We start from the raw sequence: 23,614 nt of genomic DNA on the forward strand, positions 1-23,614 counted from the left end.
AGACTTATATTTATTTTAGAATAGTTCATATTCAATGAAAAGGAACACATAGAAAAAAGTCTTGGGGAATTAAAAACCAGTGACTTTAGTCTTACTCAATCTTAGCCCACTAAACTATAACACTATAGAACAGGTATATACCAAAAACATCCTTTTTAATTTTAAACTTAAGAATTTACTTTGGAAGCTAGAGTTAACACTAATTTCTGAAGTATTTTTTAGGTGGCTAACTTTAAAAAAAACAAAAAACAAAAAAACAGAACCAAAAACCTCTCAACAACTGGACTATAGACAATTGCTAAAAGGGCTTTCTACTTGTATCCAAAAGGCAGGTAGGTAAGCTACATGACAGAAGTTGAATTTCTAGTTAATATGAAGGGTCAATAATATCCATATTGTCCACAACTGTCTGCAAAACACTGAATTACAAAAACAATGCTACATAATTAAATTAAGAAATCTGATGACTGTGGTTGATGATGAAGGTCAGTTAACCTTAGGGATAGTATAAAACAATCTATTCAAAATCAGTATTTCTCGAATCCCATGTCTATAGGATGTGGAGTAGGGAAGAATGTCTTAAAACAGAAAAAACACAAATCATAAAGAGAAAAGACAGATAAACCTATCTTAAAATGGAAAGGCTTTGTAGTTTAAAAGACAACAATAAAAAATCATGGTCCAGCTGGGCACATTGGCTCACACCTGTAATTCCAGTACTTTGGGAGGAGGCCGAGGCAGGTGGATCACTTGAGGTGAGGAGTTCAAGACCAGCCTGGCCAACATGGCAAAACCCCATCTCTACTAAAAATATAAAAATTAGCTGGGTGTGGTGGTACAAGTCTGTGATCTCAGCTACTCGGGAAGCTGAGGTGGGAGAATCGCTTGAGCCTGGGAGGAGGAGGTTGCAGTGAGTCAAGATCACATCACTGCATTCTAGCCAGGGCGACAGAGCGAGACTCCATCTCAGAAAAAAAAAAAAAAAAAAAAAAAGATCCATGGCCCATCTGTACTGAAAGCACCTGGACCTTTAAATAAAAAATGTAAAATCCTGTAGCCCACCCCAAACCGTGAAGTTGTTTAACAAATTTTTCAAGTAATTCCAACATGTTTTTAAGTATAAAAGCCATGTTTTAAAATAAATTTGTATTGAAATACAGTTGTGAAAGTTGGCTCAATAATCCTTTTGTGCACCACACATTTATTGATGGTCTACTTAAATATGTATTCACAGTCCAGCTATTACTGATGTATGGTCACTTCTAACTCCCAGGTTCAAATTAGAACTGGGCTACAGAAGAAAATAATGATCCTTTATTTATTTCAAAGCCAAGCATAAACATTATTCAGTTATTCCAGATTACCCAAATCAAGGTTCTCTCCCAGCAGTAAAAGTAATCAATACCCATTTCATTGCCCAAGTGGGTGAAAAAATAGGCATATACCAAATATATCCTTTTTCATTGTAAACTTAAAATTTACTTAGAAGGCTACAGCTAACACTATTTTCTAAAGTATTATTAGTAAAGTGGCTAATTTAACTTAAAAAACAAAAAAACAGAAACAAAAGTCCTCTCATGGGGCCATGATCTTTAAAAAATAACCTTACAAATCTCTGCAATACATAAACATATATATGTCATGAAATGACCTAATTTTGAAAAGAACCACATTACCTCTCTCTTTTCCTAAACTTACTACTGTATAAAAATTTTCTTGGCCGGGCATGGTGGCTCACGCCTGTAATCCCAGCACTTTGGGAGGCCAAGGCAGGCGGATCACAAGGTCAGGAGATCAAGACCATCCTGGCTAACACAGTGAAACCCCGTCTCTACTAAAAATACAAAAACAATTAGCCGAGCGTGGTGACGGGCGCCTGTAGTCCCAGCTACTCAGGAGGCTGAGGCAGGAGAATGGTGTGAACTCGGGAGGCGGAGCTTGCAGTGAGCTGAGATGTGCCACTGCACTCCAGCCTGGGCAACAGAGCAAGACTTAGTCTAAAAAAAAAAAAAAAAAAGAATTTTTTTCTTCCAGAAGATTCTTTTCTCTCTTTTTCTTTCTTTCTAGTGGAAGAAGGAAAACTAAATTTTCAGAATTGTCTGTAGACAACTGTTCACCAAGATTTAAACTTTTATTTTGGGTAGAAACACAGACCTGGAAGAAGCCTTGAAAAGTCACAGGGTTCAGCATTAAGGCAAGCTCACAGGTAAATCCTATGAAAATGGTAGATTAAAAATCTTTTTCTTAAAAAAGTATTAACATTGGCTGGGTGTGGTGGCTCATGCCTGTAATCCCAGCACTTTGGGAGGCCAAGGCGGGTGGATCACGAGGTCAGAAATTCGAGACCAGTCTGGCCAACATAGTGAAACCCTACCTCTACTAAAAATACACAGTGGTGGGCGCCTGTAATACCAGCTACTTGGGAGGCTAAGGCAGGTGAATCGCTTGAACCTAGGAGGTGGAGTTTGCAGTGAGCCAAGATCGTGCCACTGCACTCTAGCCTGGGTGATAAGAGTGAGACTCCATCTCAAAAAAAAAAAAAAAAAAGTAGGCAGGGCACAGTGGCTCAAGCCTGTAATCCCAGCACTTTGGGAGGCTGAGATGGGCGGATCACGAGGTCAGGAGATCAAGACCATCCTGGCTAACACGGTGAAACCCCGTCTCTACTAAAAATACACAAAAATGAGCCGGGCGTGGTGGCGGTCGCCTGTAGTCCCAGCTACTCGGGAGGCTGAGTCAGGAGAACAGCATGAAGCCGGGAGGCTGAGCTTGCAGTGAGCCGAGATCGCGCCACTGCATTCCGGCCTGGGCGACAGAGCAAGACTCCATCTCAAAAAAAAAAAAAAAAAAAAAGTATTAACATTAAAGCATCATTATAACACTTAACTTCATTTGGTAGTCTTTTTTTTTTTTGAGACAGTCTCTCGCTTTGTCACCCAGGCTCGAGTGCAGTGGCACAATCTCAGCTTACTGTAATCTCCACCTTCCAGGTTCAAGCGATTCTCCTGCCTCAGACTCCTGAGTAGCTGGGACCAACACACCTGGCTAATTTTCATATTTTTAGTAGAGACGGGGTTTCACCATGTTGGCCAGGGTGGTCTCAAACTCCTGACCTCAGGTGATCTGCCTGCCTTGGCCTCCCAAAGTGCGGAGATTATAGGCGTGAGCCACCATGCCCAGCTAGGTTTAGTAGTCTATTATTTTACTGGCTATCAACAATTCTCTCATATCTATTCGTTTTAATTGAAAGCACTTCTGGCCGGGCGCGGTGGCTCAAGCCTGTAATCCCAGCACTTTGGGAGGCCGAGACGGGCGGATCACGAGGTCAGGAGATCGAGACCATCCTGGCTAACACGGTGAAACCCGGTCTCTACTAAAAAATACAAAAAAATTAGCCGGGCGAGGTGGCGGGCGCCTGTAGTCCCAGCTACTCGGGAGGCTGAGGCAGGAGAATGGCGTGAACCCGGGAAGCGGAGCTTGCAGTGAGCTGAGATCCGGCCATAGCACTCCCGCCTGGGCGGCAGAGCGAGACTCCGTCTCAAAAAAAAAAAAAAAAAAGCACTTCCGCTCAATCTCTGAAGACAGAAAAGAAACAGTACATTATTCTTTATATAAACTGTTTATAACTGGCAACAACAAATTGAGTCTTCCCTTGCCTTTTTTTAGACAAAACAACTCTAATTCCTTTAGCTTTTCCCTTAGGAGGTAAAAGATAATTTTTCTGGTGAGTTTTTATTTCCTACTCCATATTTGTCTTTTCTCCAACTTTGTCTTTTCTATTTTTACTCACCAAGTTCTTTTTCCTTGTTTCTTAAAGGTGTCTACTTCCCTTTATTCTTAAATTTACTCCAAGTTCTAAAGTGCCAATCTAAGTGTTTCTGTTTGTTAATTTTTGTAACTCCCAACTGTCCTAAGAGGACTCAGACCTTATTCTCTACTCCTAGAATTCTTTGTTAACCATTTCCATTTGCCCAAGTTCACTTCATACATGCCTGAGAACCTGGTATCCTTTTACAAAAAAGCACAGGGATTCTGAGACCAAGGAATCCTCCAAAGCATGTATCAAGTAACATTCCAGATTCCAAAAGCATTCCACTAACCTTCCCTCTCCCCACAAAACAGATTCATTAAAATATAGCTATCTACCAAGAGTATCAGAGCAAAAGATACAGCTGTTTACCCATTAAAAGGCTAAAGACACAGGGCTGGATGCAGTGATTCACACCAGTAATCCCAGCATTTTGGGAGGCTGACACAGGAATATCGCTTGAGCTCAGGAGTTTGAGACCAGACTGAGCAACATGCCTACAAAAAATTTAAAAACTGCCAAACGCAGTGGCTCGTGCCTGTAATCCCAACACTTTGGGAGGCCAAGGTGGGTGGATCATTTGAGGAGTTTGAGACCAGCCTGGCCAACACGGTGAAACCCTGTCTGTACTAAAAATACAAAAAAAATCAGCTGGGCGTGGTAGCACATGCCTGTAATCCCAGCTACTTGGGAGGCTAAGGCAGGAGAATCGCTTGAACCCAGGAGACAGAGATTGCAGTGAGCCAAGATCATGCCACTGTATTCTAGTCTTGGCAACAGAGTGAGACTCCATCTCAAAAAAAAAAAAAATTAAAAATTAGCCAGCCATGGTGGCTCACACCTGTATGCCAGCTACTCAGGAAACTGAAGTGAGAGAATCACTTGACCCTAGGAGTTTGAGGCTGCAGTGAGCCATGACTGCACCACTGTGCTCCAGCCCAGGCAACAGAATGAGACTCTGTCTCAAAGAAAAGTAAAGAAATAAAATCAATCCCAAAAAAAAAAAAAAAAAAACCTTTAAAAAATTTTGTTATACAACAGAGTCTGCATCAATAGCTACCAGAAAAAGCTCTCCATCTACCTGCCCAGGTGTAATTTTCATCACCCACCTTGTTTCAATAAGGTAAGCGGTATATGTTTCTTGCATGTTCATGGCATTTCTTCCAGTTCGTTTTTCTGCTTCTGAAACACTGATTTCTATCTTCTTCAACCAAAAATTATTGTGTGTCATCTGGACAAAAATAAAACAACAACAACAACAAAAAAAAACTCTTTAAGATGGTACTGAAAAAAGTCTCACCCACATAAATTAAACCCATTATTGGGTTTACATATTTCGAAATAGTTACTTATAGTTCTTGAGTTGCCAGGGGTTGCAAAATGACAGCAGCAAATGATAGCCTTTATCAACATACAAAAGTACATTAACTTTTCCAGAAGTATTTTATTTATATATGTATTTATTTTTATTTTTATTTTTTGAGACCAAGTCTCACTCTGTCACCCAGGCTGAAGTGCACTGGTGCAATCTTGGCTCACTGCAACCCTCACCTCCTGGGTTCAACGGATTCTCCTGCCTCAGTCTCCCAAGTAGCTGGGATTATAGGCATGCACCACCACGCTCAGCTGACTTTGGTATTTTCAGTAGAAATGGGGTTTCACCATGTTGGCCAGGATGGTCTCGAACTCCTGACCTCAGGTGATCCACCTGCCTTGGCCTTCCAAAGTGCTGGGATTATAGGCATGAGCCACTGTGCCCGGCCTTCCAGAGGTAGTTTAAAAGGTACTATATGTTGAATGATTAAAATTTAGACATTTCATAAGTGACTAAGAATAATCTATAGAAATACATATGAAAATATCTTAAAAACACATTAGACACAAAGGATTCCGGAAGGATAGTGAATAGGAAGCACCAGGAATCCATCTCCCCACCTAGACAACAACTGGACTGGCAGACCCTGTCTGATGTAAGTATTTGGGAACTCTGGAGTCCAATAAAGGCTTGCAACTCCTAGGGGAAGGCTTGGATGACAAAATGTGGTTACTTTCAATCAATTTCAGCTACCTATCCCTTAGTGCCTAACAGGCAGCTGTGCAGCATTCCTGGAACAGCCTGATGAAGCCAGGGTAGGCAAAAAGGGCCTTGTTCTCCAAACATCCAGGATCTCTCCTCTGATCACCAACTGCTTCTTCTAAGACGCACAGACAAAGAAGTAGTGGCCATTGCTGTTGCTCCTCCCCACACTGTTGCAAGCCTCCTTTCCTGGCTGAAGTGACTTCCAGGGGATTCAAAAGCCAGCATTCTATTTTTCCTCCCTTCATTTTTATTTTGACCCTCTTTTGTAAGCCATTTAGCCAGGTGTGGTGGTGCGTGCCTTTAGTTCTGGCTACTAAAGAGGCTGAGGCAGGTGGATCAGTTCAGCAAAGGAAGTCAAAACTAGCCTGGGAAACACAAAGAAAAAATTGGACATTTAAAAACAACTGGATATCCGAGGACAATTAGAAAATAATCACACATGCCCAGGAAAAGGCTCAAGCTCAGGAAAGATCTCTAAAGACTAAGTTTACACCTCTCTCAGGTTGATCTTTGGCATGAAGACAGCCTACAGTAATTAAAAAATAAATAATAAATAACAAAAACAACAACCCCCAGGGTAGGAGAAGAATTCGATATCCAGAGTTACCACATTATTACATGAAAATGCCTAGTTTTCAACAACAACAAAAAAATCACAAGGCATATAAAGAAACAGGGTGGTATGAACCCTCCAGAGGGAAAAAATACATCAACAGAAACTGCTCCTAAAAAAGACATGATGACAGATCTACTAGAAAAAGACTTTATCCCTTTATCCCTTTTTTCATTTCTTTTTTCCTTTTTTTTTTTTTAGACAGAGTCTAGCTCTGTCACCCAGGCTGAATTGCTATGGTGCAATCTCAACTCAGTGCAACCTCCGGCTCCTGGGTTCAAGCAATTCCTGTGCTTCAGTCTCCTGAGTAGCTGGGATTACAGGCGTGTGCCACCAAACCGGGCTAATTTTTTTTTTTGAGACAGAGTCTTGCTCTATCGCCAAGAGTGCAGTGATGCGATCTCAGCTTGCTGCAACCTCCACCTTCTGGGTTCAAGGGATTCTCCTGCCTTAGCCTCCAGAGTAGCTGAAACTACAGGCCATGTTATCCAGGCTGGTCTTGAAGTCCTTGGCTCAAATGATCCACAAGCCTCCGCCTTCCAAGCTGCTGGCATTACAGGCAGGAGCTACCATGCCTGGCTGACAAAGACTTTAAAGTAATCATCTTATAGACGCTCAAAGAACTTAAAGGAAGATGTGGAGAAAGTCAAAAAAATGATTTAAAAAAAAATGATGTATGAACAAAACAGAAGTATCAGTACAGAGACAGAAAACTTAAAAAGAAACCAAAAAGTGGCTGGGCATGGTGGTTCACGCCTGTAATCCCAGCACTTTGGGAGGCTGAGGTCAGGAGTTCAAGACCAGTCTAGCCACATGTTGAAACCCCGTCTTTACTGAAAATATAAAAACTAGCCAGGCATGGTGGCGGGCACTTGTAATCCCAGCTACTCAGGAGACTGAGGCATGGAGAATTACTCGAACACTGCACTCCAGCCTCGGTGATAGGGCAAGAAAAAGAAAAAAGAAACCAAAAAGAAATTCTGGAGCTGAAAAGTACAGTAACTGAAATTAAAAGTTCACTAGAGGGGTTCAAAGGCAAATTTCAGCAGGCACAAGAGAGAACTGGCAAACTAGAAGATAGGAGAATGGAAATTATCAAGTCCGAGGAACAGAAAAAAGATGGAAGGAAAGTAAACAGAGCTTAAGGGAGAAGGAGGACACCATCAAATCAACATGTGCACTCTGGTAGTAAGGAAGGGGAGAGTAAAAAGGGGAAGGGACAGTATCTGAAGAAATAATGGTAGAAAATTTCACAAATATGATAGAAGAAATGTATATAAACATCCAAGAAGCTTGACAAATTCCAAAATAAGATGTTCACTGAGACCTTATAACTTTTCAGAGACAGAATCTTGACAGCAGCAAGACAGAAGCAACTGATCCTATATAAGGAATCTTCAATAAGGTTATCAGCAAATTTCTCATCAGAAATTTTGGAGGCCAGAAGACAGGGAGCTGACATCTTCAAAGTGCTAAAAAATAAAAATAACTGTCAATCCAGAATCCTGTATCTAGCAAACTGTCCTTCAAAAGTGTAGGAAAAATTAAGACATTCCCAGAGGCAGGAGAATCGCTTGAACCCAGGAGGCAGAGGTTGCAGTGAGCCAAGATCGCACCACTGAACTCCAGTCTGGGCAACAGTCAGGCTCCGTCTCAAAAAAAACAAAACAAAAAAAATAATGAAAATGAAATTATAAAAATAAGTCAATTTACAATAGCATCAAAAAGTAAAAAATACTTGGGAATTAAGGTGGTAAAAGACTTGTACAATGGAAACTAAAACATTGCTAGAGGCCGGGCGCGGTGGCTTAAGCCTGTAATCCCGGCACTTTGGGAGGCCGAGGCGGGTGGATCACGAGGTCAGGAGGTCGAGACCATCCTGGCTAACACAGTGAAACCCCGTCTCCACTAAAAAATACAAAAAAATTAGCCGGGCGAGATGGCGGGCGCCTGTAGTCCCAGCTACTCGGGAGGCTGAGGCAGGAGAATGGCGTGAACCCGGGAGGCGGAGCTTGCAGTGAGCTGAGATCCGGCCACTGCACTCCAGCCAGGGCGGCAGAGCGAGACTCCGTCTCAAAAAAAAAAAAAAAAACATTGCTAGAAATTAAAAGAAGATAAATAAATGAAAACACATCCCATGTTCATGATTTGGAAGATTTATTATTATTAAGATATCAAAACTACCCAAAGCACTCTATATATTCAATGCAAACCCTATGAAAATCCCAATGGCATTCTTTGACATTCTTTGCAGAAATAGGAAAACTCATCCTAAGAGTCATATGGAATCTCAAGGGACCCCAAATAGCCAAAACAATCTTGAAAATGAAGCATAAGGCTGGGTGCGGTGGCTTACGCCTGTAATCCCAGCACTTTGGGAGACCAGGGTGGGCAGAACACGAGGTCAGGAGATGGAGACAATCCTGACTAACACGGTGAAACACCGTCTCTACTAAAAATACACAAAATTAGCCGGGCATGATGGCGGGCGCCTGTAGTCCCAGCTACTCAGGAGGCTGAGGCAGGAGAATGGTGTGAACCCAGGAGGCGGAGCTTGCAGTGAGTCGAGATCACGCCACTGCACTCCAGCCTGGGCGACAGACCAAGACTCTGTCTCAAAAAAAAAAAAAAAAGAAAAAGAAAAGAAAAGAAAATGAAGCATAAATTTGGAGGACTCATACTTCCTAGTTTCAAAACTTACTACAAAGCTACAGTAATAAAAACAATATGGTACTGACATAAAGACAGGTATATAATGAAATCGAATAGATAGTCCAGAAATAAACCCTCGAATACATGGTCAAACAATTTTGTGACAAGACAGTTCAATGGGAAAAGGACAATGTTTCCAACAAATGATGCTGGGGAAACTGAATATCCACATATAAAAAAATTATATTAGACCCTTACCTAACACCCTACACAAAAACTAACTTTAAATGGTTCAAAGACCCAAGCATAAAACTCTTAGAAGAAAACCCAGGGCAAAAGTTTCAAGACATTGGATGTGACCATGTTTTCTTGGATATGACACCAAAGGCACAGGCAGTAAAAGAAAACACTGGCAAACTGGACTTCATGAAAATGAAAAATGTCGTTCATCAAAAGACAGTATTAACAGGCCAGGCGAGGTGGCTCACGCCTGTAATCCCAGCACTTTGGGAGGCGGAGGCAGGAGGATCACTTGAGGTCAGGAGTTCAAGAGCAGCCTGGCCAACATGGCAAAACCCCATCTCTACAAAAACACAAAAATTAGCCAGGTGTGGTGGCATGTCTGCAATCCCAGCTGCTTGGGAGGCTGAGGCAGAAAAAAATCGCTTGAAACCAGGATCCAGAGGTTGCAGTGAGCCAAGATCACACCACTGCATTTCAGCCTGGATGACAAAGCGAGACTCTGTCGCTAGAGGAAAAACAAAACAAAACAAAACAAAAACGAGACCAGCCTGACCAACATGGAGAAATCTTGTCTCCATGAAAAATACAAAATTAGCCGGGTGTGGTGGCACATGCCTGTAATCCCAGCTACTCAGGAGGCTGAGGCAGGAGAATTGCTTGAACCCAGGAGGCAGAGGTTGTGATGAGCCAAGATTGCACCACTGCACTCCAGCCTGGGCAACAAGAGTGAAACTCCATCTCAAAACAAAAACAAAAACAAACAAACAAACAAAAGGACAGTATTAGAGTAAAAAGGCAACCCAAAGAATGGAAGAAAGTATTTTCTCTCACGGATCCAGACTATTTAGGGAACTCCCAAAACTCAACAACAAAATACAACCCAATTTGGCCAGGCACGGTGGCTCACGCCTGTAATCCCAGCACTTTGGGAGGCCAAGGCGGGTGGATCACCTGAGGTCAGGAGTTCGAGGCCTGCCTAGCCAACATGGCAAAACCCTATCTCTACTAAAAATACAAAAAATTAGCTGGGTGTGGTGGTGGGTGCCTGTAATTCCAGCTACTTAGGAGGCTGAGGCAGGAGAATCGCTTGAGCCTGGGAGGCAGAGGTTACAGTGAGCTGAGATCGTGCCACTGCACTCCAGCCTGGGTGACAGAGCGAGAATATGTCTCAAAAAAAAGAAAAGAAAAAAAAAATATATATATATAATATATATACAACCCAATTCAAAAATGGAAAAATGGGCAAAGGACTTGAATAGACATTTTTCTGAAGAAGCACATGAAAAGATGCTCAACATCATTCATCATTAGGTAAATGCAAATCAAAAGTACAATGAAATACTATCTCATTAGAATGGCTACTATGAAAAACAAACATTAGGAAATAAGCATTGGTGAGGATGTGGAGAAATTGGAACCATTGTGCCCTATTGGTGGGAATATAAAATGGTGCAGCTGCTGTGGAAAACAGCACAGTGGTGCCCCAAAAGATTAAAAATACAATTACCATATAATCCAGCAATTCCACTTCTGCCAAAAGAATTAAAAGCAGGGTCTCAAAGAGATATGTGCATATCCATGTCATGGCACCATCATTCACAATAGGTAAAATGTGGAAGCAATGCAAATGTCCATCAACAGATGAATGGATTTTTTAAACATGATATATACAAACAATGGAATACCATTCATCTTTAAAAGGGAAGGAAATTCTGTCATATGCTACAACATGGATATATATATTGAAGACATTATGATAAGTGAAATAAAACAGTCACACAAAGAGAAATACTGTATGATTCCACATACATGAGGTACTTGGTAATCAAAATCATAGACAGTAGAGTGATGGCTGCCAGCAGCTGGGGCAGGGGGAAACAAGTAGCTGTGGTTTAATGGGTACGATTTCAGTTCCACAAGATGAAAAGAGTTCTGGAGGCTGGTTTTACAATGTATGTGAATGTACTTATGACTGAACATTTTTAAACCATCAAAATGGTAAATTTTATATCATATATATTTTAACACAATTTTTTTGTTTGTTTTTTGAGACAGAGTTTTGCTCTTATTGCCTAGGCTGGAGTGCAATGGGGCGATTTCGGTTCACCACAACTTCAGCCTCCCAGGCTCAAGAGATTCTCCTCCCTCAGTCTCCTGAGTAGCTGGGATCACAGGCATGCAACACCACACCCAGATAATTTTGTATTTTTAGTAGAGATGGAGTTTCTCCACGTTGGTCAGGCTGGTCTCGAACTCCCGATCTCAGATAATCCACCCACCTCGGCCTCCGAATGTGCTAGGATTATAGGCGTGAGCCACCGTGCCCAGTTTAACACAATTTTTTAAACTGAAGAACACATTCTAACAAATATGAATGATCCTCAATATTGATATCTAATTTGGGGTTTAACCAAAATCAAATCTCTCTCTCTCAAAAGTCAAATACTATACATATGCCAAAAGGCAAGATTATCAGTAGTCAGCATAATTTTTTTTTTAAACAATCAGGAGTCATCTTATATTAAACTTTAAATTCACCTAAACTTTTGGCAGTGGTTAATAGGCTCCAACCCTGAGGCAGCAGAGTTTTAAGAAGAGCAGACTCCTTTCTTTTCCCACTAGAACATCTCAGGTCTACATCAAAAGGTGAAAAAGAACACTAAACACACCACTGGCAGCCCCTAGGCCGTAGGTCTGAGAAGTGCATCACTGCAGAAAGGTTTCAAATACACTCAAACTAACTCCAAGTCTAAACAAGGAAGAGGAAGTGAGACCACAGGATAACTGCTATGCTATGGCTTTTTTTTTCTTCTTTGCTCACTGTCAAAATTGAGGTGGGTTTTAACTTAATTTAAAATATTGTACTGCATTATAATTGGGGTGTTTTATGAAGGAGAGATAAAAGTAGAAACTAAGTGCAGCAAAAGGTGAAAGAAAAAGCTACACATATCAAATTAAACCCAGCCACTACAAGGTCTGAAAGAGGTCTGTGACAGTGCAAAAATATGAATCAGCAATGAAAACAGATGATACACTATGGAGCTCTCCCAAAAGGTACAGGAAAAATGCGGAAGAAGGTAAAAATCCTAAAAGAAGATAAAAAGAGTCAACCCAATGGGTTGAAATCATCAGCCAACAAAAATCACTCAGTCCTCAAGGCATTTTTATAAAATGTAAGTTTTTATATATTTATGTACTAAGACAGAAAATAAGAGAGACAGCAGGAAATCATCAACCAAAAGAAAGTTCAAGAAATCACCTAAGCACAAGCCATTCAACATCAGGGTTGGTTATGAAGCCCTCACTGGTTGACACATACATATATATATATGTATTAATTATACGTTCTGGCCACAGCCAAGCATTTTGATTTACCATCTGCTCCAGTGACAAATTCCCTGAATTCTGAAAGCACATCCTGATAAAGCAAGTTATTAGTATCTCCCCAGTCAAAAAGATATCACATGTGAATCATAAACTGACCCTGTCAGTAATCCAGTTACAAAGAAGGAAAAAAAATAAAAGCATAAAATCAGCTAACAAAAAAGCTAAAGAATACAAACAGGCACACAACAATAATACCAGTAGGGTTGGTAGATGATATAAAATTACTTAAACTGTCAATATTAAAGCACAGAACAGTGCCAAGAACAACAACTGAACACCATAATTGTTAAAAGGACACATTCAACAGATTTAAAGATGGACTGCCCTGTTGAATGGCAGATGAGACCAGGGACCTTTTAAAGAGAGACCTAATTTTTATTTTATTTTTAAATATTATGTGTAGAGACGAGGTCTCGCTATGTTGCCTAGGCTGGTCTCAAACTCCTGGGTTCAAGCAATCCTCTCACCTCAGTGCAGGGTCAACAGATACAACAACTTTTTTTTTTTTTTGAGACAGAGTGTAAACCAGGCTGGAGTGCAGTGACTCAACCCTGGCTCACTGCAACCTCTACCTCCTGGGTTCAAGTGATTCTCATGTTTCAGCCACCCAAGTAGCTGGGATTACAGGTGTGTGCCACCACACTCAACTAATTTTTGTATTTTTATTAACAGTAGAGATGGGGTTTCGCCATGATGGCCAGGCTGGGCAAGTAATTTAGCCTGTCTGTGCTTCAGTTTCCTCATCTGGAAAACAGAGATAATCGTACCTGCAATAAATGGAATGTCTGTGTCCTCCTAAAATGTATATGTTAAAATCCTAACACTCAAGGTAATGGTATTAGCAGGTGGGGCCTTTGGAAAGATTAGGTCATGAGGGTAGAGCCCTCCTAAGTGGGGTTAGTGCCCTGATAAAAGAGATCCCAGAGAGTTCCTCTCCTCCTTCCACCAAGTGAGGACACAGTGAAAAGACAGCCTACAATGAGCCAGGAAGCAGCCCTCACCAGTCACTGAATCTGCCAGTTCCTTAATCCTGGGCTTCCCAGACTCCAAGACTGTAAGCAATTCATTGCTATTGTTTATAAGCCACTCAGTCTGTGGTACCTTGTTATAGCAACCCGAACAGACTAAAGACAGTACCCAATTCACAAAGTCATTGGGAATATTTAATGGGTTAATGCATATCAAGAGTTTTTAAAGTTGCTTGGCTCACAGCAAGAGCTCAAGTATTACTTTTCCACCATTATTTTTAGATTTAAATTTCCTGATGATGAAAATTATATATGCTAAATATACAAACGCTGAAAAAAATTAAGTAAATGTAAATCATCTGTATCCCACTACCCAGCGCTAACCACTGTTACTATAACAGTATACTTCCTTATCACCTTTTTTCTAGGTGTGATGCGTCCGTGTTACCGAAACAGGTCAGAGAGCTAAGGATAAGAACCACCTATTGACTTCCTCTGGGGCTCGGTCTACCCTGATCAGAGGCAGCTGGTACTAGGTTAAAAATGACGTGTTTACTGATAGTGATGCTTACCTCAGCTGTAAATAACTTAGTTTTGGCTGCTATAACAAATGACCATAGACTGGGTGATTCGTAAACAACAGAAACTTATTGCTCACAGTCCTGGAGGCTGGGAAGACCGAGATCAAGGAACGGGCAGATTCAGTGACAGTCTGCTTCCTGGTTCACAAACAGCTGTGTTTCACTGTCTTCATATGGCTGGAAGAGAGGAGATTTCTGGATTTTTTTTTTTTTAATAAGGGCACTAATCCCACTCACGAAGGCTCCATCCTCATGACCTAATCACCTTCCAAAGGCCCTTCCACCAAACACCATCACAATGGGATTAGGTTTCAACATATGAATTTTGGGGAGACAGAAACATTCAGTACAAAGCAATAACTAAGAAAAATAGGGTTATAATATATGGCCTGTTCTCTTGTGCTTTTTTCCTATAAAAATACTTTAAAAATAACAGCACAGCTATTCAGAAAACATTATTTTTTATTTAAATTACAACAATATGTTAAGTCTGAACAATGTTCCAAACTGAGTGACACATTCATGGTCCATGAAATTAATTTGGTGGGTTGGGACCAACACTTTTTTTTTTTTTTTTTGAGACCGAGTCTCGCTCCATCACATAGGGTGGAGTGTAGTGGCAGGATCATGGCTCACTGCAACCTCCGCCTCCTAGGTTCAAGCGATTCTCCTGTCTTACCCTCCTGAGTAGCTGGGATTACAGGCATGTGCCACGATGCCTGGCTAATTTTCATATTTCTAGTACAGTTGGGCTTTCACAATGTTGCCCAGGCTGGTCTCAAACTCCCGACCTCAGGTGATCCGCCCGCCTCAGCCTCCTAAAGTGCTGGGATTACAGGTGTAAGCCACTGCACCTTGCCTCCAAAACCTTTTTTGACATAAGGTCTTGCTCTGTCATCCAGACTGGAGCGCAAGTGACATGATCATGGCTCACTGCAGCCTCAACCTCCACGGTTCAAGTGATCCTTCCACCTCAGCCTCCTGAGTAGCTGGGACCAAAGGCGGAGGTCACCACACTAGGCTAACTTTTTTATTTTTTTTGTTATTTATTTATTTATTTATTTATTTGAGACGGAGTCTCGCTCTGTCGCCCAGGCTGGAGTGCAGTGGCCGGATCTTGGCTCACTGCAAGCTCCACCTCCCGGGTTCACGCCATTCTCCTGCCTCAGCCTCCCCAGTAGCTAGGACTACAGGCGCCCGCCACCTCGCCCAGCTAGTTTTTTTGTATTTTTTAGTAGAGACGGGGTTTCAGCGGGTTAGCCAGGATGGTCTCGATCTACTGACCTCGTGATCCGCCCATCTTGGCCTCCCAAAGTGCTGGGATTACAGGCTTGAGCCACCACGCCCGGCCCAACTTTTTTATTTTTTGTAGACTGGGTCTCCCTATATTCCCAATGCTGGTCTCAAGAGATGTGCCTCAGCCTCCTAAAGTCCCGAGATTATAGGTGTGAACCACTGCATCCAGCCCAATGTTTCTTTTTAATTTAAAAATATAGAAAAGAAAAATATCAGAAAGTATTGGCATGAAGTAATGGCTAAGTATTTGTAAACGTGGTTAATTATCACATTTTCATTATGAGGGTTAAATATTACAAGGAAAACCAATTAGGGGCTATTAAATAATTGTTGAGCGATTAGATAAATGGGGTAGTTTTGGGGTCTAATGAAAGTCTTCTCTGTGCTTTTAGTCAGTTTCTAATGAAAGCCCTCCTGAAACAATAATCACATACTGAAGTATGTGTATGCTGATTATGACGTAAAAGTGTATTTTGCTTTGGGAGGCCAAGGCAGGAGGATTGCTTGAGGCCAAGAGCTCGAGACCAGGCTGGCCAAAATGGCAAAATCCCATCTCTACTAAAAAAAAAATACAAAAATTAGCCAGACGTGGTGACACGTGCCTATAGTCCCAGCTACTCGGGAGGCTTGGGCAGAATTGCTTGAACCCGGGAGGTGAAGACTGAAGTGAGCCGAAATTATGCCACGGCACTCCAATGTGGGCGACAGAGGGAGACTCTGTCTCAAAAAAAAAAAAAAAAAAAAAGTATTTTGGGTTGGGCATGGTGACTCACGCCTGTAATCCTAGCAATTTGGGCGGCTGAGGTGGGAGGATCACTGGAGCCGATGTTTGAGACCAGCTTAGGCAACATAGGGAGATCTTGTCTCTACAAAAAAATAGAAGAAATTAGCCAGGTATGGTGGTATGTGCCTGTAGTTCCAGCTACTCCAGAGGCTGAGGTGGGAGGACTACTTGAGCCCAGTAGGTCAAGGTTGCAGTGAGCCGTGATCATGCCATTGCACTCCAGCCTGGGCAACAGAGCAAGACTTGGTCTCAAAAAACAACAACAAAAAAAGAATATGTATTTTGTACTGTGAGTCACCTTCAAAAAAATCTGAGAGCCACTGAGGTAGAAAATGATTTTTAAAATTTCTTGGGGCTGTGTGCTGTGGCTCACTCTTGTAATCCTGGCGCTTTGGGAGGTGAAATAGGAGGATCACTTGAGACCAACCTGGACAACAAAGTGAGACCTCTTCTCAATCAATCAATAAAAAATTACTGAGTATGACTTTACCATCTGCTGCTAAAGTGATGAATTCTGTAATTATGCCTATAAGCTTTCTCTTCCTTTTTAATATTATCCTTAACCACAGAATGCCTCAAACCTTACTCACAATCTGGTCTACTCCACTTAGTTCTCTGCTGCCAATCAGTGAAGGTATTCAATGTGCACCAGAATTTTTAACCACCAGCTGTTCAATCACTCTGCTCCATCAGCATTCCCAGGTCTAGAGCACTCTCCCTAAAAATCACTTATGAATTCCTCAGGTAATGGGTTTTCTCTGGCAAATACTGTAAATGTTTTTTTCTCTGGCAAATACCTGTCTGTTAACTGCCAACTCAATGGAATCTAAAAAAGTACTCTGTCCTCCACTCCCTTGCTATTTCCTCTCCTTCTGCTCAGGGTAATTACTACTTTCTTAGAGAATGAATTCCCTTCTCATATTTTCCATTTTCCAAATTATTTTAAGTAGAACTGACTATAGCTTTAAAAATTGTACAGAAAAAGAGCTTACATAGAACTTACATAGAGTTTAAAGAATCCCGATTAGTGGTGTTAAAACCAGAAGAGTCTTGCGACTTTTTGGCAGCGCAGTTTCCACAACCTCTTGGGGTAGGTAATTAGTATAAATTACTCTCCCTCTTAAAATCTAAAGTCAAAAATAAGGCTGGGCCGGGTGCAGTGGCTCACGCCTGTAATCCCAGCACTTTGGGAGGTCGAGGTGGGTGGATCACTTGAGGTCAGGAGTCCGAGACCAGCCTGGCCAACATGGTGAAACCCCCCTCTTTACTAAAAATACAAAAATTAGTCAGGTGTAGAGGCACAGGCCTTGAACCGCAGCTACTTGGGAGGCTGAGGCACAAGAATCGCTTGAACCCAGGAGGCCGAGTTTGCAGTGAGCCAAGATCCTGCTACTGCATTCCAGCTGGGGCCACAGAGCAAGGTTCTGTCTCAAAAAATAAAAAAATGGTGGTTAAGCAAACTTTTTTTACATCTCTTAACTCTATATGCCTAGACATATTTGTAGTTAAAAAATGGATAAATCAACACATTTTTCAAACCTTTCTTTCGTTTTCAAAATTACAACTTGCGCTGGTCTGAAGATAGTAAGTTATCTCAATTTATTTTCACAATCAGTTACAGATCAAACTCTTTGTTCTATTCTTTTCCCCCTTCTCACTACTGCACTTGACTAGTCTAAAAAATTACAACTTAGTGTTAACTACACTAAAAACTTTAAAATACAGTATTGGAACAAGGTACAAGACTACTTTAAACTTTTTTTAATGAAGCAAAATGGCTTAATGGAAAAAGCACTGATTTCAATGCCAGGTGAACCTAGATTCACATCCCAGCCTGCTACTGACTAGCTTGTGACCATGGTCAAATTACTTCTCTCTGAGCCTCTGGCTGGTTCCATTTACCCATCTATTGGAAGTAATTTTGAGAATTAAATGAAAAGTAGAGCCCCACTGCGCACAGCACACACAAAACTAACTTACTTTTCTGCCCAGACCACATTCCTATCAGTAACAGCTACAATGAGGCCATAAAAATATTACAGTAATTCTCAACTGAAGACAGACTGAGTGAGAGAGAGTATAGAGAGAGGTGAAGGGATGTGAAGACCTTCAAAGGATGGGTTTTTAGTTTGATTTTCTCTTTGAGGGGAGAAGAGGGGAAGGGAAGGAATGCACTGAATGTATGTTTGTTTAAACACCTAGTAATTCTGAAATATTTGCCCAAATAGCTTGTGTCTCTTTATGAATTACTAAATTAGGGAGTTGTTTTAAGAAACCACATATGCCGAGCACAGTGGCTCATGCCTGTAATCCCAGCACTTCAGGAGGCTGAGGCAGGCGGATCGCCTAAGGTCAGGAGTTCGAGACCAGCCTGGCCAACATGGTGAAACCCTGTCTCTACTAAAAACACAAAAATTAGCTGGGCATGGTGGCACTGCACCTGTAATCCCAGTTACTCAGAAGGCTGAGGCATGAGAACCGCTTGAACCTGGGAGGCAGAGGTTTGCAGTGACCCGAGATCATGCCACTGCACTCCAGAATGAGCGACAGGTCAAGAGACTGCTCAAAAAAAAGGAATAAAAATGTCAGGAAGGCCGGGCGCGGTGGCTCAAGACTGTAATCCCAGCACTTTGGGAGGCCAAGACGGGCGGATCACGAGGTCAGGAGATTGAGACCATCCTGGCTAACACGGTGAAACCCCATCTCTACTAAAAAAATACAAAAAAACTAGCCGGGCAAGGTGGTGGGCGCCTGTAGTCCCAGCTACTGGGGAGCCTGAGGCAGGAGAATGGTGTAAACCCGGGAGGCGGAGCTTGCTGTGAGCTGAGATCCGGCCACTGCACTCCAGCCTGGGCGACAGAGCGAGACTCCGTCTCAATAAAAAAAAAAAGTCAGGAAATAGTATGTAACTACAACTTATACTGTATGATAGCATCCCTGGGTTTTCAAATATTTAGAACTACATATACATAGTGTTCTTTTAATTAATAAGAGACATATATAAAGTCTTTTAAATTAACATAAACAGATTTTATATTCTAGTTGCAATTTCATATTAATTAAATACCTAATGGCAGGGTTTGGTGGTGTGTACCTGTAGTCCCCGCTACTCAGCAGGCTGAGGCAGGAGGACTGCTTGAACCCAAAAGTTCAAGGCAAGTCTGGACAACACAGAGATACCTCATCTTTACCAAAAAAAACAAAAAACAAAAAACAAAACTTAGCCAGGTGTGGTGGCATGCACCTGTAGTCCCAGCTACTCAGGAGGCTGAGGCAGGAGGATCGCTTGAGGCCAGGAGGTCGAGGTTGCAGTGAGCCATGACTGTGCCACTGCACTCCAGCCTGGGAGACAGAGTGAGGCCCTATCTCAAAGAAAAAAAAAAGTACACCCAAAAAAGTCTTCATGCTACCTTATATACCTAGGTATGTTCCTCAGCAGGCAAAACTTTCAAATCCCTAAGTCCCTGCTTAGTTGGTCTCTAAACTTAAAAGGCTTTCAGGCCGGGCACCATTGCTCACACCTACAATCCCAGCACTATTGTGAGGCCCAGGTGGGCAGATCGCCTGAGCCCAGGAGTTGCAAACCAGCCTGGGTAACACGGTGAAACTCATCTCTACAAAAAATACAAAAATTTGGCCGGGCATGATGGCTCACGCCTGTAATCCCAGCACCTTGGGAGGCCGAGGAGGGCAGATCGCTAGAAGTCAGGAGTTCAAGACCAGCCTGACCAACATGGCAAAACCCCATCTTTACTAAAAATACAAAAAAAAATTTAGCTGGGAGTGGCGGCGCCCACCTGTAATCACAAGCTACTCAGGTGGCTGAGGGACAAGAATCGCCTGAACCCAAGAGGCGGAGGTTGCAGTGAGCCAAGATCTCACTACTGCACTCCAGTGAGGATCCGTCTCAGAAAAAAAATAAATAAATAAAACAAAAAATATATATAAATAAATTAGCCGGGCGTGGTGGTATGTGCCTGTAGTCCTAGCTACTCAAGAGGCCAAGGCGGGAGGATCGTTTGAGCCTGGGGGGTCGAGGTTGAAGTGAGCTGTGTGAGCAATACACAGAAAAAGGAGACTTTGGGCAGGGTGGTCTGATGTGGAGCACTGCAGTTAGTTTCTTAAAGGCTTCAAGATAAGCAGGTCTACAAATCTTGCATTATACATGAAAACACTTTGGAATGAAAGCACTTACAAATATAATGATACATTTTTCCCCTTTTCCTCAAGCAAATGAAAATCACTAATTACTAAAGGGTCTTCAAAAAGCACATGGGATACCAATAAGTCTCCAATGGGAAGTACAGCACTTCCCCCAAAACAAAGAAATTACAGCCAAATAAGGAGTTTAAAAAATGTCTTCTCATTTGTACCTTTTATTGAAGCTGACACTTTCTTCAGTTTCCTGACGGCAGCACCAGACCAACACCCTTATTGCCCCTGACCTGCGCCTCACTCTAGTCCCCCATTCCCTTCCTTCTCAAGCACTGCTGCCGACTCCCCACTGTGTCAAAACCCCTTAGCAACTGCCTGAAACATCAGCGTTCCTCTCGCGGTCCAGATCTCCAGGCTACGCGACAACTGAAAACCCCCTCCTCCAGCCTCGCCCATCCGGGGCCCGCAACCCGCGTCCCTTTTCCCTCCCCTCCGCAGTCTCGACACTTCCCTCAGTCACCCGCAGCGCCTGGCGCTCGCCCTGCACCTAGCACCCCGTTTTTCCACTAAGCCTCCTCTCACTGCACCTGCGGACCCCGTCTCTCCACCTCACTCTCCCTCACCGCTGGGCCTCCCCGGCCCAGCCCACTGGCCCGCGCCAGCCCAGGCCGAGCCGAGCCCAGCCCAGCCCGGCCCGCTAGGCCACGACACAGGCCACGAGGGCTCTGCCGCCCCTTCTCCTCACCGTGTCGACCCCGGAGTCCTCTTCTCCGGCCCCCGCCGCTTCCTTGCCGACCGCAGCCCCCAGCCCAGCGTCTGGGCAGCCCAGCGGCTCCAGAGGCGCCGGCTGGAGCTGCCGCTCGGGGTCCGGAGGTGCTTGCTCCATGGCTGCAATTCGGCGCGGCGAACCCAGTGCGCCTGCGCCGCCGCCGCCGCGCCCGCGGCCAACCAGTGTCTCCGCTTGCGATGCCCGCCCCTCCGCTCGCCATCGCCTAGCCCCTGCTGGTAGACCTGGAGGGCTCCAGGAGCTGCAGCTGGAGACGGATCCCGGGGTGGGGAGACACGTAAGCCTGCGGAGGACCTGGTCAGCTGCTAAGCCAGGAGACCCAGAGAGCTGAGAGAGCTGGTGAAGAGAGAGACAAAGAGAAAGGCAAGGGGAAAGTGAACACCTGAAGTAGGTACGGCGATCCTAAAGCCAACGAAACTCAAAAGAAATTGGAGGCGTAGTCTGACCTACTCCCTCTGGGCCTCTGCCTTGCCTGTTATTATTGAGTCTGTTCTCCCGGAAAGATCAGAGCTCCATAAATTATTAACTTTCAGCAGGCCGAGTAACACATTCAGCAAAAGGTAATACTTGCAAGTTATGGGTTTTTGTTTTTTTTTTTTTTTTTTTTTTTCCTGAGACGGAGTTTCCCTCTTGTTGTCCAGGCTGGAGTGCAGTGGCGCGATCTCAGCTCGCTAACCTCCGCCTCCTGGGTTCAAACGATTCTCCTGCCTCAGCCTCCGGAGTAGCTGGGATTACGGGCGCCTGCCACCACGCCCGGCTATTATTTATTTATTTATTTATTTATTGTATTTTTAGTAGAGACAGGGTTTCACCATATTGGCCAGTCTGGTCTCCAACCCCTGACCTCGTGATCCACTCGCCTCGAACTCCCAAAGTGCTGCGTTTACAGGCGTGAGCCACCGCGCCTGGCCTTTCAAGGTTTTGAGGAAAGTGAAGCGTCCTGTTGAAGCAAGGCTTGAGTTCTGTTATGTTTCATGAAGCCCTGGAGACCTCTGATAAATCTCTACAAAATCCCTTTTTGAAATTTTCCAAACCTGCTTCCTTGGCAAGCTTTCACCATGGCAACCTGATGGGAAATGCTCGCTGGTGGTAACAGACTGTGGTACCTTAAAGCACTTTCTATACAAAGTCTGCTCTCAATTTTTCAAGTACAGAAACATTTTTCTGCCCACTTAGTTATTTCAAGCTGGGTATCATGGTGACAGTTTGTCACCACGAGAGAAAATTGTGACAAAACACACAATTTTCTCTTCCTGGAATTCCTTCTCTGTCCTGGGAGCAAATTTCCATTCATTCCTAAAACCTCAGCTCAGTTATCATCTTCAAGTGCTAAGTTGTTCATAAATCTGTTACGGGCTGGGCGCGGTGGCTCACGCCTGTAATCCCAACACTTTGGGAGGCCAAGGCCGGCAGATCGCCTGAGGTCAGGAGTTTGAGACCAGCCTGGCCAACATGGTGAAACCCCATCTTTACTAAAAATACAAAAATTAGTCAGGCCTGGTGGCTGGGCGCCAGTAACCCCAGCTACTCAGGAGGCTGAGACAGGAGAATCACTTGAACCCAGAAAGCGAAGGTTGATCTCAGTGAGCCCAGATCGTGCCACCGCACTGCAACCTGGGCAACAGAGCAAAACTCCGTCTCAAAAAAAAAAAAGGAAAGATTTTAGAATCGGCAAAATGGATCCGATCCCCTATTTTATGTGCACATAATACATGTTCATTGTGGGGAAATTAGAAAAGTTGAGCATTAAAAAATAAGAGCCACAAATTAAGCATATCATGAGAAAAAATAATAATAAAATAAAAAATGGTTCTTGGCCAGGAGTGGTGGCTCAGACCTGTAATCCCAGCACTTTGGGAGGCCCAGGCCGGCAGATCACTGGAGACCAAGAGTTCGAGACCAGCCTGGACAATATGGTGAACCCTGCCTCTACTAAAATACAAAAAATAAGCCGAACATGGTGGTGTGTGCCTGTGGTCCCAGCTGCTTGGGAGGCTGAGACAGAGAATTGCTTAAACTGGGAGGCGGGAGGTTGCAGTGAGCTGAGATCGAGCCCTCCAGCCTGAGCAACAGAGTGAGACTCTGTCTCAAAAAACAAAACAAAACAAAAAAAAAGGCCCGGCGTGGTTGCACACACCTGTAATCCCAACACTTTGGGAGGCCAAGGTGGGCAGATCACCTGAGGTCAGGAGTTTGAGACCAGCCTGGCCAACATGGTGAAACCCCGTCTCTACTAAAAATACAAAAATTAGCCGGGCGT

The 23,614-nt window shown here is 43.3% G+C and overlaps 1 protein-coding gene across 1 annotated transcript in view; it reads right to left on the reverse strand.

Moving 5' to 3' along the window:
* Positions 1 to 21,489, reverse strand: part of SNX4 (sorting nexin 4) — a 78,531-nt gene extending 57,042 nt beyond the window's left edge. Inside the window, exons 1-2 of the mRNA XM_010354811.2 lie at positions 21,313 to 21,489; positions 4,918 to 5,039 (exon numbers count right to left, since the gene is read on the reverse strand). Of these exons, the coding sequence (XP_010353113.1) occupies positions 4,918 to 5,039; positions 21,313 to 21,453 (263 nt within the window). The 5' untranslated portion in view covers positions 21,454 to 21,489. The remainder of the gene's footprint in view (positions 1 to 4,917; positions 5,040 to 21,312) is intronic.
* Between the last annotated feature and the right edge of the window lie 2,125 nt (positions 21,490 to 23,614).

The sequence above is a fragment of the Rhinopithecus roxellana genome, chromosome 1 (genome assembly GCF_007565055.1).
Source record: "Rhinopithecus roxellana isolate Shanxi Qingling chromosome 1, ASM756505v1, whole genome shotgun sequence".
In the NCBI taxonomy this organism is placed as follows: domain Eukaryota; kingdom Metazoa; phylum Chordata; class Mammalia; order Primates; family Cercopithecidae; genus Rhinopithecus; species Rhinopithecus roxellana.